The sequence below is a fragment of the Struthio camelus genome, chromosome 1 (genome assembly GCF_040807025.1).
Source record: "Struthio camelus isolate bStrCam1 chromosome 1, bStrCam1.hap1, whole genome shotgun sequence".
NCBI lineage: Eukaryota > Metazoa > Chordata > Aves > Struthioniformes > Struthionidae > Struthio > Struthio camelus.
The window spans coordinates 223400669-223416566 of NC_090942.1; the positions used below are offsets into that span (position 1 = coordinate 223400669).

Genomic DNA, 15898 nt, shown 5'->3' on the forward strand with positions numbered 1-15898 from the left:
CCCCTGTCCCTAGACTGCCCCCCCCTCCCCAGACCCCTCCGCCCCGTCTCCAGACCGTCCCCCCGCTGCCCCGTGCCCAAACCGCCCCGTCCCGGCGCCCGCTCCCGGCGCTGCCCCGGCGCCGCCCGGCAGCCGCGGCCCCGGCCCGGAGGACCCGGGTTCGAGCCCCGGCCCCGGCGCCCGCCTTCCCCCGCCCCGTCCCTCGCTCCCGGCGCTGCCCCGGCCCGGAGGACCCGGGTTCGAGCCCCGGCCCCGGCGCCCGCCTTCCCCCGCCCCGTCCCCGCTCCCGGCGCTGCCCCGGCCCGGAGGACCCGGGTTCGAGCCCCGTCCCCGCTCCCGGCGCTGCCCCGGCCCGGAGGACCCGGGTTCGAGCCCCGGCCCCGGCGCCCGCCTTCCCCCGCCCCGTCCCCCGCTCCCGGCGCTGCCCCGTCCCGGAGGACCCGGGTTCGAGCCCCGGCCCCGGCGCCCGCCTTCCCCCGCCCCGTCCCCCGCTCCCGGCGCTGCCCCGGCCCGGAGGACCCGGGTTCGAGCCCCGGCCCCGGCGCCCGCCTTTCCCCCCCCCCCCCCGCCCCGTGCCCCGCTCCCGGCGCTGCCGGCAGCAGCAGCAGCAGCATGTCGCCGTGGGCCGTGCGGGTGCTGCGCCTGGGCCGGCGACCTTACGGCGAGGCGCTGCGGGCGCAGGAGCGGTGCGTGGCGGCGGCGCGGGCGGCGGCCGGCGAGGGGCTGGTGCTGAGCGAGCCGGCGGCGCCCGTGTACGCGTGGGGGCTGCGCGGGGCGCCGGCGGCGGCCGAGGCGGCGCGGCTGCGGGCGCGGGGCGCGGAGCTGGCGGCGGCGCGGCGCGGCGGGCTCCTCACCTTCCACGGGCCCGGCCAGCTGCTCGCTTTCCCCGTGCTCGACCTGCGCCGCCGCCGCCTGCCGCTGCGGGGCTACGTGGCGGCGCTGGAGGCGGCGGCGCTGGCGCTCTGCCGCCGCCTCGGCCTGCCGGCCGCCCGCGCCCTCCCGCCGCCCTGCACCGGCGTCTGGCTCGGCGACAGCAAGCTCTGCGCCATCGGTGAGCGCCGGCGGCGGGGGGGGGGAGCGTGCACGGGGGGGTTGCAGCGGGGGGGGAGCGTGCACGGGGACGGGGACGGGGGGTTGCAGCAGGGGGGGAGTGTGTATGGGGGGGGTTGCAGCGGGGGGGAGCGTGCACGGGGGGGTTGCAGCAGGGGGGGCAGCGTGCACGGGGACGGGGGGGTTGCAGCGGGGGGGGAGCGTGCATGGGAACGGGGGGTTGCAGCGGGGGGGGAGCGTGCACGGGGAGGGGGGGTTGCAGTGGGGGGGCAGCGTGCACGGGGAGGGGGGTTGCAGTGGGGGGGCAGCGTGCATGGGAACGGGGGGTTGCAGCAGGGGGGGAGCGTGCACGGGGAGGGGGGGTTGCAGCAGGGGGGGAGCGTGTATGGGGGGGTTGCAGCGGGGGGGGAGCGTGCACGGGGACGGGGAGTTGCAGCAGGGGGGGAGCGTGCACGGGGGGGTTGCAGCGGGGGGGGAGCGTGCACGGGGACGGGGGGTTGCAGCGGGGGGGGAGCGTGCACGGGGGGGTTGCAGCGGGGGGGGAGCGTGCATGGGAACGGGGGGTTGCAGCAGGGGGGGAGTGTGTATGGGGGGGGTTGCAGCGGGGGGGAGCGTGCACGGGGGGGTTGCAGCAGGGGGGGAGTGTGTATGGGGGGGGTTGCAGCGGGGGGGAGCGTGCACGGGGGGGTTGCAGCAGGGGGGGCAGCGTTCACGGGGACGGGGGGTGGCAGCGGGGGGGAAGCGTGCATGGGAACGGGGGGTTGCAGCAGGGGGGGAGCGTGCACGGGGAGGGGGGGTTGCAGCGGGGGGGCAGCGTGCACGGGGAGGGGGGTTGCAGCGGGGGGGAAGCGTGTATGGGGGGGTTGCAGTGCGGGGCAGCGTGCGCGGGGAGGGGGGGGTTGCAGCGGGGGGGAAGCGTGTATGGGGGGGTTGCAGTGCGGGGCAGCGTGCGCGGGGAGGGGGGGGTTGCAGCGGTGGGGGAGCGTGTATGGGGGGGTTGCAGCAGCAGGGGCGGGGGGAGCGTGCACGGGGGGGTTGCAGCACGGGGGGGGTTGCAGCGGGGGGAGCGTGCACGGGGGGGGTTGCAGCGGGGGGGCAGCGTGCACGGGGACGGGGGATTACAGCGGGGAGGGGGGTTGCAGCAGGTGCGGGGGGCAGGGGAAGGGGGGGTTGCAGCGGGGGGGGAGCGTGTACAGGGAGGGGGGTTGCAGCGGGGAGGGGGGGGTTGCACCGGGGGGCAGCGTGCAGGGGGAGGGGGGATTGCAGTGGGGAGGGGGGGTTGCAGCAGGGGTGGGGGGCAGCGTGCACGGGGGGGGTTGCAGCGGCGGGGGGAGTGTGCATGGGGGCGTGGGAATTGCACCGGGTCAGGGGAGCATTCTCAGGGAGGGCATGCATGGGGGGGGTTGCATCCTGCACCCCGGGACCCCCTGCACCCTCGGCCCCCGACCCTGCACCCCGGGACCCCCTTTGCACCCTCGGCCCCCGACCCTGCACCCCAGGCTGTCCTTGCACTCTCGGCCCCAGGCCCTGCACCCCGGGGCCCCCTTGCACCCTCGGCCCAGGGCCCCCTTGCACCCGGGGCCCCCTTGCACCCTTGGCCCCAGGCCCTGCACCCCGGGGCCCCTTTGCACCCGGGCCCCCCTGCACCCTTGGCCCCCGACCCTGCACCCCAGTGCCCCCTTGCACCCGGGGCCCCCTTGCACCCTCGGCCCCCGACCCTGCACCCCAGGGCCCCCTTGCACCCTCGGCCCCTGACCCTGCACCCCAGGGCCCCCTTGCACCCTCGGCCCCTGCCTCTGCCCCCTGGGGCCCCCTTTGCACCCTCGGCCCCTGACCCTGCACCCCAGGGCCCCCTTGCACCCTCGGCCCCCGACCCTGCACCCCAGGGCCCCCTTGCACCCGGGGCCCCCCTGCACCCCAGGGCCCCCTTGCACCCGGGGCCCCCTTGCACCCTTGGCCCCAGGCCCTGCACCCCGGGGCCCCTTTGCACCCGGGGCCCCCTTGCACCCTCGGCCCCCGACCCTGCACCCCGGGCCCCCCTGCACGCTCGGCCCCCGACCCTGCACCCCAGTGCCCCCTTGCACCCGGGGCCCCCTTGCACCCTCGGCCCCCGACCCTGCACCCCGGGGCCCCATTGCACCCTCGGCCCCAGGCCCTGCACCCTTAGCATGAGTCCTGCACCCTGGGGTCCCCTGGGTGCTGCCCCCACCCTGGCGGCTCCTCTTGGCCCGACGCCGGGCTGACGGGCGGGCGCTGTCGGCCGCCGCGCAGGCGTCCACTGCGGCAACTACATCACGTCGCACGGGCTGGCGCTCAACTGCTGCACGGACCTGACGTGGTTCGAGCACATCGTGCCCTGCGGCCTGGAGGGCAAGGGCGTCACGTCGCTGAGCCGCGAGCTGGGCCGGCCCGTGGCCGTCGCCGACGTCCTCGAGCCCTTCCTCGACGCCTTCCAGGAGGTTTTCGACTGCACCTTGGTCTTCGCGGAGGAGGCGGCGTGCTAGCGGCGGGCCGGCACGCGGCGGAGACTTGGTGCCCGCCGGAGACGTTCGTTAAATATTTACGTGACATCCGCTGGCCCGTGGTCTGGTTTTGTTAACGGCGCCGGTGCGCGGCCGCGCGATTCCCTGCTCTGTCCGGCCGGCGAGGGAGCCGGTAGCCGCGGCGGCGCTTTGGGACGTCGGGCGTCTCGGTCGCGTCGGCTGCCGAAACGCTCCGACGAGCCCTCGCGCGCTTCTTGCGCGCCCCTGCCCGGCGCGGCAGCGGAGACGTGCCGGAGGGGCGCCGCTTTCCGCCCCGTCCCTCTTCGTTCGGCGTCCTTCGCCGCCCGCCTCAGCGGGTTTTAGAGCCGGAGAGGCGCCGGGCGCCGCTCGCTGCCGTGTTGGCTCGCGCCCTCCAAGGCGCGCCGGGAGGCGGCCGGGACGGCGGCTCCCCAAAGCCCCCTTTGCCTCGAGCGGCGGCCGCCGGGGACCCTGTGGGGAGGCAGTGGGACCCCCGGGGTGGGAGCCGGACGGTGCAGGGAGGCAGCGGGATCACCAGGGTGGGAGTGGGACCCACCTGGGTGGGATCCCCGGGGTGGGGGCAGGACCCCCCGGAGCAGCAGCAGGACCCCCGGGGTGGCAGCTGGACCCCCCCGGGGGTGGGTGGACCCCCTGGGGGGGGCAGCAGGACCCCTGGGGCAGCAGTGGGACCCCCGGGTTGGTGCCAGACCCCCGAGGCAGGAACAGGATCCCCGAGGTGGGTGCAGGACCCCCCAGGACAGCAGCAGGACCCCCGGGGCAGCAGCAGGACCCCCGGGGCGGGTACAGGACCCCCAAGGGGGCAGCAGGACCCCCGGGGTGGGTGCAGGACCCCCGGGATGGGTGCAGGAGCCCCCGAGGCAGCAGCAGGACCCCTGGGACGGCAGCAGGACCCCCGAGGTGGGTGCAGGACCCCTGGGACGGCAGCAGGACCCCCGAGGTGGGTGCAGGATCCCCCGGGACGGCAGCAGGACCCCCGGGGCAGCAGCAGGGCCCCCGAGGTGGGTGCAGGACCCCCGGGGCAGCAGCAGGACCCCCCGGGGCGGCAGCAGGACCCCCGGGGCAGCAGCAGGACCCCCGGGATGGCAGCAGGACCCCCGAGGTGGGTGCAGGATCCCCCGGGGCAGCAGCAGGACCCCCGGAGCGGGTGCAGGACCCCCGGGACGGCAGCAGGACCCCCGAGGTGGGTGCAGGACCCCCGGGACGGCAGCAGGACCCCCGGGACGGCAGCAGGACCCCCGAGGTGGGTGCAGGATCCCCCGGGACGGCAGCAGGACCCCCGGGGCAGCAGCAGGACCCCCGGGACGGCAGCAGGACCCTCGAGGTGGGTGCAGGACCCCCGGGACGGCAGCAGGACCCCCGGGGCAGCAGCAGGACCCCCAGGACGGCAGCAGGACCCCCGAGGTGGGTGCAGGATCCCCCGGGACGGCAGCAGGATCCCCCGGGGCAGCAGCAGGACCCCCGGAGCGGGTGCAGGACCCCCGGGACGGCAGCAGGACCCTCGAGGTGGGTGCAGGACCCCCGGGACGGCAGCAGGACCCCCGGGGCAGCAGCAGGACCCCCGAGGTGGGTGCAGGATCCCCCGGGACGGCAGCAGGACCCTCGAGGTGGGTGCAGGACCCCCGGGGCAGCAGCAGGACCCCCCCCCCCGGGGGGCTGGGATTGGGAGGGGGCGGGCGCCGGGAAGGGGAGGAGGCAGCGGCGGCCCTGCCCCGCCGGGGGCCGGTCGGCGGCGGCAGCCGCGGGCGCCCGGGCGCGATGCTGCAGTGGCGGCTCGGCCCGGCCGCAGCGAGCAGGGCAGGGCAGGGCGGCGGGTGAGTGACCCCCCCCCCCGGGGCCCCGCCGACCCCCCCCTCCCTCCTCCCCAAAATCCACTCTGCAGGGCCCAAGGCGGCGGAGGAAGCAGCCGGGGTGCACCATCCTCTTCCTCGCCGAGGTCTGGTGTCCCCCCCCCCCCCGGCTTTCGAGGGGCGCGCCAGGCGGGAGCGGGGGGCGATGGGCCGGCGCGGGGAGCGAGGCGGCCCCCTCCCCGCTGCGCGTCCCCGGCGGGCGGGCGAGCACGAGGCGACGCGGGTGACAGCAGCGAGACCCGGCGGGGTGCCCCGGGGGGCTTGGCGGGGTGCGGGACCCCGCGAGGGTTTGCGCCCGGGGAAAACAAAAAACCTCCGCGAGCGATGCTTATTGCTAGCCGGCGGCGCTTGAAGCCGGTTCAGCTCGGTTCGGGCCGGGAAACGAAGGGCGCGACATCCAACTCAGGCCGCTCAGCACCGTGCCGCGGGGGTACCGCGGCCGGCTGACGCCGCTTCGCCTTCCCCGCAGGCTCGGCCGGGACATGGAGGAAGGCAACGGGACGGCCGCGTGGCACCAGAGCCTGCACGCCGTGCTCAGGACCCTGAACCGGACGCTGCACGGAGCGGCGCGTTGCGGACCGGACCGGCCGGCGGCGCTCAACGCCAGCGGCCGCCCCGGCCAGGCCGGCCGCAACGACAACGCTTACATGTACATCCTCTTCGTCATGACGCTCTTCGCCGCCACGGTGGGGAGCCTCATCCTAGGCTACACCAGGTCGCGCAAGGTGGACAAGCGGAGCGATCCCTACCACGTCTACATCAAGAACCGGGTGTCCATGATCTGAGTCCGGGCTGCGCGCCCCCGGCGAGGGGCTCCGCAGGGTTTCGGGCCGGCGCTGAGCCCGGGCGGACGGCTCCACGCTCGCTTTCCCGCGCGCCGCCGTCGAGCTCGGCCCCCCCCCCCGCCGAAAGCGGCGTGGGAAAGCGGCCAGGGTCACCGTCCGCGCGGCGATGATCCTGGCCGGGGGCTTTAAAACAGGAAAAAGCATCGTTGCTGCGCTCAGTGGGACGGCGCGGGCCGCCGGGAGCTCAGCGCCGACGGCCGTGGTTGTAGAGCCGGGCTGGACCCCGCTTTTCCCGCTGGGTATTAAAGGAGGTGGCGGTATCCGGAGCGGGTCGGCTCTGCTTCTTCCCCGAGCGAGGCGCGGGGTCGGCGGCGCTGGGCGTTTGGGGACGGGACGGGGCCGACGACGTTGGGCCGGGGAGCCCGGGAACGCCTTTCGGAGCGGGACGTCCCCAACGCCGGGCGCGGGAACCGGCTCCCGCCCCGAGCATCGCCCAAGCCTGGCCGGAGGCGTCCTGCTCCGCGTCCCCCCCCTCACCCAGGCCTGGCGGGCTCGGGACAGCGATGTTGGAGTCTTTCCTGCTTCCTTCCTGCGCTGCCGGCTGTAGCTTTGCCCTTTTGTACCGCGGGTCTCCGAGGTGGGTTTTTTTTTTTTTTCTTTCTCGCGGCCGCGAGCGCGGCCACCGGGAAGGGGACGTTCTCGGGCTCTGCCGGCCTCCTCGGCTTCGTCTCCGCTATTAAACTGGACGCGTTTGGCCGAGCGGCCGGGACCGTCAAACGGGGCGGCGGGAAAGGCCGGGGGCTGCCCGCGGCCCGGCCGAGGTGCCGCCGTCGCCGAGCCCGGCCGGCGGGGTTTCTCGGCGCTCCGCCACCTCGCTCCTGACCCGGCATTCGAGAGGCTTCGCCCTGTTTGCCTTGCGGTTGGGAAAAGCAAACAAACCCCTCCGGCAGCTTTAGTGGCAAATAAAGCGGAGGAGGTTGGGTGCCCGTCGCCTCCTCGGAGAGGTTTCGCGCTCCCTCGGCTCGGGGTCGGGGGGGGGGTTCATCCCCCAGGCGTCCGTCTCCTCCAGCCGGACGAGCCGTGGCGTCGGCGCGGGGGTCCCCAGGGCCGGGAGCTGGGGGATCCCCCCCCGACATCGGGGGGTCGCGGTGCTGTTGGAGCGGAGCACGCCTTAAAACAAAAAAAAATGGCCAAACCCGCTGTTTTTCCCCAAACGGGCCGGGCCCGGGGGGGTGACGAGGTGCCAGTGTCCCCCGGCGGCAGCTGCCGGGGCTCCCGGCGCCTGCGGCGAAACCCCCCGCTCGGCTCCAGCGCGGCTGCGAACTGGGGGGCGTGGGGGAGCGGGGGGAGTGGGAATGGGGGGGGGACGGGGGGAACGGGGGTGTGGGGACGGGGGGGTTGGAAGGGGGATGTGGGAACGGGGGGGAACGGGAATGGGGATGCGGGAATGGGGTGGAAACGGGGGGAATGGGGGTGTGGGAACACGGGTGCGGGAACAGGGGGGAACGGGGGTGCGGGAATGGGGGGGTGGGAATGGGGGTGCAGGAACGGGGGGAATCGAGGTGCAGGAAGGGGGATGGGGGCACTGGAGTGGGAACGGGGGTGCAGGAACGGGGGGGTGCGGAAACAGGGATGCGGGAACAGGGAAGCAGGAATGGGGGTGCGGGAGGGGGGGTGCAGGAATGGGGGGGTGGGAACGGGGGGGAACAGGGGAATGGGGGTGCGGGAGCAGGGGGTGGGAACGGGGGGGTGTGGGAACGGGGATGCAGGAACAGGAGTGTGGGAACGGGGGTGTGGGAATGGGAACAGGGGAACAGGGGTGCAGGAAAGGGGGTGCGGGAACGGGGGGAGAACGGGGGTAGGAACGGGGGTGTGGGAACAGGGGTGCGGCAATGGGGGGAACAGGGGAATGGGGGTGTGGGAACGGGGGTGCGGGAACGGGGATGCAGGAACAGCTGAGAGAATGGGGGGGTGAAAACAGGGATGCAGGAACAGGCGGGTGGGAACAGGGGTGCGGGAACGGGGGGAGAACGGGGCGGTGGGAATGGGGATGCAGGAACAGGGGGGTGGGAACAGGGGTGCGGGAATGGGGGGGAACAGGGGAATGAGGGTGCGGGAACGGGGGGTGTGGGAACAGGGATGCAAGAACAGGGGGGTGGGAAGTGAGGTGCAGGAATGGGGGGGTGCAGAAATGGGGGGTGGGAATGGGGGTGTGGGAATCGGGGAGGAACAGGGGGCAGGAATGAGATGTGGGAACAGGGGAGGAACAGGGAGTGGGAATGGGGGTGCGGGAACACGGGGGTGTGGAAAGTGGGGGTGGGAACAGGGGTGCGAGAAGAGGGGGATGGGAACGGAGATGCGGGAACAGGGGGTGGGAAGAGGGATGCGGGAATGGGGGTGCGGGAATGGGGAGGTGTGGAAATGGGGGGGGTGGGAACGGGGGTGGGAACAGGGGTGTGGGAACGGAGATATGGAAATGTGGTATGGGAATGGGGGTATGGAAATGGGGGTAGGGGAACGGGGGAATGGGACCAGCAGTGTGGGAACCGAGGTATGGAAACGAGGATATGAAAATGCAGATATGGAAATGGGGGTTTGGTGATGGGGGTATGGGAATGGAGACATGAAAATGAGGATATGGAAATGAAGATACAGAAATGAGGATGTGAAAACGGGGGTATGGAGGTTCCTGCAGAGCACTGAGGATAACTTCTTGACCCAGGTGGTGGAGACGCCAACAAGGAGAGGTGTGCTGCTAGACCTTGTACTAACAAACAAAAAAGGTCTGGTTGGAGATGTGAAGGTTGGGAGCAGCCTTGGCTGCAGTGACCATGAGATGGTGGAGTTCAGGATCCTGCGAGGAGGGAGCAGGACAATAAGTAGGATGATACACACATCAATAGCAAAAGGAAGACTAGGGAAAACGTGGGTCCACTGCTGAATGGGGTCGGGTGCCCTGGTGACGAAGGATACAGAGAAGGCAGAGCTGCTGAATGCTGCCTTTGCTTCAGTCTTCACTGCTAAGGCCAGCCCTCAGGAATCCCTGACCCAGGAGACAAGAGAGGAAGGCTGGAGAAAGGAAGACTTTCCCTTGGTTGAGAAGGATTGAGTTAGAGATCGTTTGGGCAAACCTGACATCCACAAATCCATGGGCCCCAATGGGATGCACCCACGAGTGCTGAGGGAGCTGGCGGATGTTATCGCTAGGCCACTCTCCATCATCTTGGAAAGGTCCTGGAGATGAGGAGAGGTGCCTGAGGACTGGAAGAAAGCCAATGTCCCTCCAGTCTTCCAAAAGGGCAAGAAGGAGGAGCCAGGGAACTACAGGCCTGTCAGCCTCACCTCCATCCCTGGAAAGGTGATGGAACAGCTCCTCCTGAAGGTCATCACTAAGCATGAGGAGGACAAGAAGGTGATCAGGAGGAGTCAGCATGGATTCACCAAAGGGAAATCATGCTTGACCAACCTGATAGCCTTCTCTGATGGGACAAGTGGCTGGGTAGATGAGGAGAGAGCAGTGGATGTTGTCTACCTGGACTTTAGCAAGGCTTTCTACACTCTCTCCCATCACATCCTCATAGGTAAGCTCTGGAAGTGCAGGCTGGATGAGTGGAGAGTGAGGTGGATTGAGAACTGGCTGGATGGCCAAGCTCAGAGGGTTGTGGTCAGTGGCACAGAGTCTAGCTGGAGGCCTGTAGCTAGCGATGTCCCCCAGGGGTCAGTCCTGGGTCCAGTCTTGTTCAAGGTATTCATCAGTGACCTGGACGAAGGGACAGAGTGCACCCTCAGCAAGTTTGCTGATGATCCCAAACCGGGAGGAGTGGCTGATGCACCAGAGGGCTGTGCTGCCATTCAGAGGGACGTGGACAGGCTGGAGAGCTGGGCGGAGAGGAACCTCCTCAAGTTCCACAAAGGCAAGTGCAGGGTCCTGCCCCTGGGGAGGAATAACCCCCGGCACCAGGACAGGCTGGGGGTTGACCTGCTGAAAAGCAGCTCTGCCGAAAAGGACCTGGAAGTCCTGGTGGACAAGTTAACCGTGAGCCAGCAGTGCGCCCTTGTGGCCAAGAAGGCCAATGCGATCCTGGGCTGCGTTAGGCAGAGTGTTGCGGGCAGGTGGAGGGAGGTGATCCTGCCCCTCTCCTCAGCCCTGGGGAGGCCACATCTGGACTGCTGGGTCCAGTGCTGGGCTCCCCAGGATAAGAGCTGGGGAGTATGGAGCTCCTGGAGAGAGTCCAGCAGAGGACTACAAAGATGATAAGGAGACTGGAGCATCTCTCCTCTGAAGAAAGGCTGAGGGAGCTGGGCCTGTTCAGCCTGGAGAAGAGAAGACTGAGGGGGGATCTCATCAATGTCTACAAGTATCTGAAGGGAGGGTGTCAAGATGGGGCCAGACTCTTCTCCGTGGTGCCCAGCCACAGGACAAGAGGCAATGGGCACAAACGGAGACACAGGAAGGCCCGTCTGAACATGAGGAAAAACTTCTTTCCTGGGAGGGTGACTGAGCATGGAAACAGGTTGCTCAGACAGATTGTGGAGTCTCTTTCCCTGGAGATATTCAAAACCCACCTGGACGCGATCCTGGGCAATGTTCTCTAGGTGACCCTACTTGAGCAGGGGGGTTGGACTAGATGATCTCCAGAGGTCCCTTCCAACCTTGGCCATTCTGTGATTCTGTGACGCATGGACAAAGTGACACTTGCTCCAGCCACCAGAGAAAGTATGTAGAGGCTACTTTAGGCACTAATCCTGGAGCCCAGGGATTTCTCACCCAAATGTGGTTGTGCTCAGCTCTCACTCCCTGCACCGCAGCCCCAAAAGCGGGTGATTTCTGGGCGATGCTCACACGATTTAGCCAGACGGCATGTGCACGCATGGGGAGAGGAGCGCTGGGGCAACAGGAGCGCTGAAGACGGTCACTGCCAGCCATGAAGCCCAAAATAAAACTGTGTGAAGCTCCCAACCATCACGTGCGTTTTCATGCTGAATAACTTGAACTGGTTAAAATGGGGCCGCAAACCCACGTCGAAACTTCATCTATGTGGGAATCAGAGGCTGACCTTGCTATACTGGGAGCAGGGAGTGCAAGGAGACGGCTGTCGGGGCGACGGCTGTGTGTGTCGCCTTGTTCCTGGAACTGTTTTGATACCGGGTGTTTTGATAAGAAATGTGCAAGGTTAAATTGTAGTAGCACGGTACCTGATAAGCGATGGGATCTGCCAGCGACGCCAGCCAATGCCAGGAAATGCCGACGGAGCGTGGGGGGAGAGAGGCTGCAGCCGGTTTGGCAGTGTGAGTGGGCACTGGGGTAGGGAAAGGTTTGTGCTGCCCGTGCGAGAGAGCAGGTCAGAGCTCGTGGGAAACCGGAGCCAGCCAAGGGCGACGGTGCACAGGGAAGGAGCAGGCGGGGACAGTCCCGGCTAGGGCACGAGGAGCTCCTGAGTATGGAGCTTATGGCAAACAGGCAAAGATACTCCTGGGAACTGTAGAAATAGGAGAGAGGGAAAGGGAGAATGCTCCCAGTTCCCATCTGGGCAGAGAAATGATGGAGGAGTGTCCCCTGCACTGCAGTGGTCAGACACCAGACGAGTGTCCCCTGCACTGTAGCCGTTGGAGGTGGATGAGCCTCCCCTGCACGGCAGCAGTTGGATGCTGGACGAGCATCCCCTGCGCTGCAGAGGTCAGAGGTGGATGCCCGTCCCTTGCGCCTGGAGGCCAGGTAAGCATCCCCTGCACAGCAGCAGTTGGATGTCAGATGAATATCCCCTGCACTGCAATGGCTGGATGTTGGACGAGTGTCCCCTACACTGCAGTAGTTGGATGCTGGATGAGTGTCCCCTACACTGCAGTGGCCAGACACCAGCCGACGAGCATCCCCTGCGTGGCAGCGGTCAGATGTCACATGAGCATCCCTTGCATGGCAGTGGTTGGATGCAGGATGAGCGTCCCCTACACTCCAGCAGTTGGACACTGGACGAGTATCCCCTATGCTGCAGCGGTCGGACGCAGGATGAGCGTCCCCTGCACTGAAGTGGTCGAAGGCCGGGTGAGCGTCCCCTGCCATGCAGTGGGGGCTCCCCTGTGCTTTCTTGGGCTGCTTCTCCTGCTTTCTCCAGCCCCGCTTGGCCTCCTCGCCGGCCGTGGCTGCTCGTTTTGCTCCTAGCGCTGGTGGTGGCTCCTGCGCTCCGGGACAAGCTTGGTGCATTGATACAGCTGGGCAACATTGATTTGCTAATTAAATGACCACTAGCAATTAAAGGGACTTGCTGAGCTCTCTTTTTCTCTTGCAGACATGTATTAGCAGAAGGTCCAAAGTGAGGGGTGGGAAAGCTGGAGTGGCTGAAAGTGGCTCGTACATTGGCGGCAATCGCTACCCGCAAGAAGCAGGACTCAAAGCTGTAACATTGCTGGGCCAGGCCATGCACAGCCCTCCAGAGATGGTGTCCTATGCAAACATGAGAGGTTTTTAGCAGTGACATTACTTATTTATTATTGCCCATCTTCCTCTGGAGCTAGAGCAGAGGTAACTCGATCAGCCCTTCTCAGCGATAGCGAGTCGGTCATTGCCTGTGTCACGTTGAAGTGATTTTCCGGGATGTGATGAGGTCATTACTACAGGAATCGGGGCTGCTTCTGGATGCACAAGCTCTTTCTTCAGGTCAGAAACTTCCAGCATCCAAAACACATCCATTTCTTCTAAATGTATCAGTTCATCGAACCAAAGACACAGCCTGTCCCTGCAAACCTTGCTCTGCTGATGCTCCCATGCCTTCACAGCTAGAATGACGCCATTGCTCAGAGTAAGGACAGAAAAAGAAGTGATTTAAATCAAAATAAAAAAGAGAAGGTTTTCAGGAGCAGGAGAAGCAGGTATCTCCATCCAGGAGAAGACAAGGGTGACCTGGGCCTGGCCCAGGTAAGGGAGGACATGCACGTGCTGGTGATAAGTGATAAGGACGTTATCGGAAGGCTGATCATAAAAACAACCCTGGGCAGTGCAATTGCGGGTCGATTCAGTTCAACCTGGCTACTGTGTACATACCTACGAGAAACTGCAGCATCGGGTAGGAAAAAGCAAGACTTCTTCATAAAGACCAAGGTACCATCAGATAGTCAGAAGATCCCAGACATCTGGGATGTCAAGAACTCCTCCGTACAGAAGGTTTTCAGTGCAAATTTTCTCAGTTCCACAGACTCTACCCTGTGCTTCGGGGCTGATAGAGAGGATAAAAGGGGGTTTGCCTGATCCACGCACCTTCCTTGCTCTCCCGTCAGGGGAAATGGGCCCATCACATCTCTTTTCTGCAGATGGACGTGGCTGGGCAGTCAGTTGCTCAGCAGAGCATGCATACAAGCTATTAACGCCGAGCATGAAGGATTAAAAATAATCAGGTTTGCATTAAGGTTGCTGGTTTGTAAAGGATAGGCTTTGGTATGCGGCTCACCCGGGCAAAAACCCGGCACACTAACCCACTGCGCTGCTTAGCCCTCTGCAAATGCTATTAGCCCCGTGCAGCAGTTGATTAAAGCCTAGATTAAGTGCTTAGTCACGGGAGCCTCTAAAATGCGTTTTAGCACAAACGATGAGGATGCCGAGAGGTGGCGAGCCCAAATTCCCTGGCGCTGGATAAATAAATAATAATAATAAAAAAAGAGGCGCTGCCAAGTCAGGATGTGAAAATTGCCTGCCGAGAGGTTCGGGTTCATCTCGTATGTCCCTGTTTGCTGCAGAAACCAGGAGGGCAGAAAAACAGCTCATCCTGGGGGCCCAGCCAGCTCTCTGCCATTTCGCAGTTGCAGTTGTGCTACCTGGGGGAAACCCTGGCTTTCACAGCGGCATAGAGAACAGGGCCTTTCCCTGAAAAGCACGAGCCAAGTGCGCACGCACCCACATGCTGTGCCTCGGACCCTTAGATTAGGTCTAGTTAGGTCTGGGACTCAGTCTAACCTCCCTGCAACAGCATAATCAGCTTTCATAATTCTTCTCAACCCTTAAATGCGCTGGAGCAAGTTGTCATCTCAAATACGTACCATCTCAACACATCAAATCCCTGTAAGCGCTATCTAAGCCGTATCACTATAATCTTTTTATACGATTGCCCTGCTTTGGAGTTGCACTGGCTGCCCGTCATCTTCGTTATGCAACGCGATGTCTCCGAGCTAGCTACCCAAAGTCTTCTCACGAGGAAGTACTGGAACCTGGATAACCACTTTTTGACTTTGGGGGCATTTGCGAGAGACCCTGTGAAGAAGATTCAAACCTTCCAGGCTGCGGTTATTCCTGGCAAAGCTGTTTCTGAATTAAACATCTTCTATGAGGGTGTTTCATCCGTGAATGATAGTCTTTTCTTCAGGGAAATTACCACCAAGGAACGTTGATATCCAAGGGACTGACAGTTCTCCTGTCTAGACAGCTGTGATGAAGGGCAAATCCTGTTCCGAGCTGCGAGCGCTGACAGTCCCGGGTGTGCGCACGGCTGCCACCGTCCAGTGTGAAACCATTTAAGGAGACTCAAGCTTTCACGTACAAAAACTTCGGCCTGCTTACACTGATGGTGGAAAAATCACCATTCGAAATATTTTAAAACGTTCATTAAGTACATAGGAGAGGAAACAAAAGGAGAGAGGCAAAAATCGAAGCAATCGAAACATGAAGTTTCATTTTAACAACATGCCTTATTGCCTTTCCAGTTACTTGCAGAAGCAATCTGCAGGGCGTCCTTTAGGGATGATACAAGACGATTTCCATCTATTTCCTTCTTCTTGCTTTTATCTTCTGCCGACTTTTATCAGCAGTGTGGTGTAACAGGCCAGTCAAAAGGTTCATCTCTTCCCACCAGGTCAGTCCTTCGGGCTGGAGAAGGATTTGTTCGGTTTGGAGCCAAGAAATTGGTCCCTGCAAGTCTTCCTCTGTAGAGGAAAGGGTGTTAAACCGAGATTTCCAAGCTTCGCATGACAGATTGTTCCTGTCTATAACTTACATTTCCCAACAAATCCTTCCTTTCCACTGCTGGAACCCTGATTTACCGCAGGCTGCGGAGCGGCCGTCCCTTCCCGCTGCCGTGCCGGGACGAGCGGCCTGCGGAGCGGCCGTCCCTTCCTGCTGCCGTGCCGAGCGGGCCGTGGAGCGGCCGTCCCTTCCCGCTGCCGTGCCGGGACGAGCGGGCCGTGGAGCGGCCGTCCCTTCCCGCTGCCGTGCCGTGCCGAGCGGGCCGTGGAGCGGCCGTCCCTTCCCGCTGCCGTGCCGGGACGAGCGGGCCGTGGAGCGGCCGTCCCTTCCCGCTGCCGTGCCGGGACGAGCGGGCCGTGGAGCGGCCGTCCCTTCCCGCTGCCGTGCCGGGACGAGCGGGCCGTGGAGCGGCCGTCCCTTCCCACTGCCGTGCCGGGACGAGCGGGCCGTGGAGCGGCCGTCCCTTCCCGCTGCCGTGCCGGGACGAGCGGGCCGTGGAGCGGCCGTCCCTTCCCTGCCGTGCCGGGATGAGCGGCCTGCGGAGCAGCCGTCCCTTCCCGCTGCCGTGCCGGGGCGAGCGGCTCTCTCCGCAGTGCTGCCGGTTGCTATGGTAACCCTCCAAGGATGCGCTGGGAGACGGGATCACCCCAGCGGCCTGCTGGGGTAGAGAGCCTGGATGAACCACAGGGACAGGAAGTTAAATTAGGACTGAGGCGAGGGGGTAGCGCAGAAAGAGAGGGAGGGAGG

The 15898-nt window shown here is 65.8% G+C and overlaps 2 protein-coding genes across 4 annotated transcripts; both read left to right on the forward strand.

The window, feature by feature from the left end:
* The first annotated feature begins 570 nt into the window (after positions 1-570).
* On the forward strand, positions 571-3626 carry LIPT2 (lipoyl(octanoyl) transferase 2). Its single transcript, XM_068930835.1, has 2 exons — positions 571-1051; positions 3322-3626. The coding sequence occupies exons 1-2, from the start codon at positions 613-615 to the stop codon at positions 3552-3554; spliced, it is 672 nt and encodes a 223-aa protein (XP_068786936.1). The 5' UTR covers positions 571-612; the 3' UTR covers positions 3555-3626.
* Positions 3627-5292: 1666 nt separating this feature from the next.
* Positions 5293-12391, forward strand: KCNE3 (potassium voltage-gated channel subfamily E regulatory subunit 3). Of its 3 annotated transcripts, none has more exons than XR_011138787.1 (3): positions 5293-5383; positions 5889-6841; positions 8927-12391. XR_011138787.1 is itself a non-coding variant. In XM_068930836.1 (2 exons), the coding sequence occupies exons 1-2, from the start codon at positions 5328-5330 to the stop codon at positions 6202-6204; spliced, it is 372 nt and encodes a 123-aa protein (XP_068786937.1). In that variant the 5' UTR covers positions 5293-5327; the 3' UTR covers positions 6205-7504. The 3 variants fall into 3 exon arrangements, 1 of the variants encoding a protein (XP_068786937.1); XR_011138788.1 differs by having other exon boundaries at positions 5310-5505; positions 8927-9389; XM_068930836.1 differs by lacking the exon at positions 8927-12391 and having other exon boundaries at positions 5889-7504.
* The last annotated feature ends 3507 nt before the right edge of the window (positions 12392-15898 follow it).

Excerpts from the sequence above, each read along its gene's own strand:
- LIPT2 (XM_068930835.1), top strand. The coding sequence starts at position 613 with ATGTCGCCGTGGGCCGTGCGGGTGCTGCGCCTGGGCCGGCGACCTTAC. Across the intron at positions 1,052-3,321 it reads CAGCAAGCTCTGCGCCATCG|GCGTCCACTGCGGCAACTAC; the intron begins GTGAGCGCCGGC and ends GCCGCCGCGCAG.
- KCNE3 (XM_068930836.1), top strand. The coding sequence starts at position 5,328 with ATGCTGCAGTGGCGGCTCGGCCCGGCCGCAGCGAGCAGGGCAGGGCAG. Across the intron at positions 5,384-5,888 it reads AGGGCAGGGCAGGGCGGCGG|GCTCGGCCGGGACATGGAGG; the intron begins GTGAGTGACCCC and ends CCTTCCCCGCAG.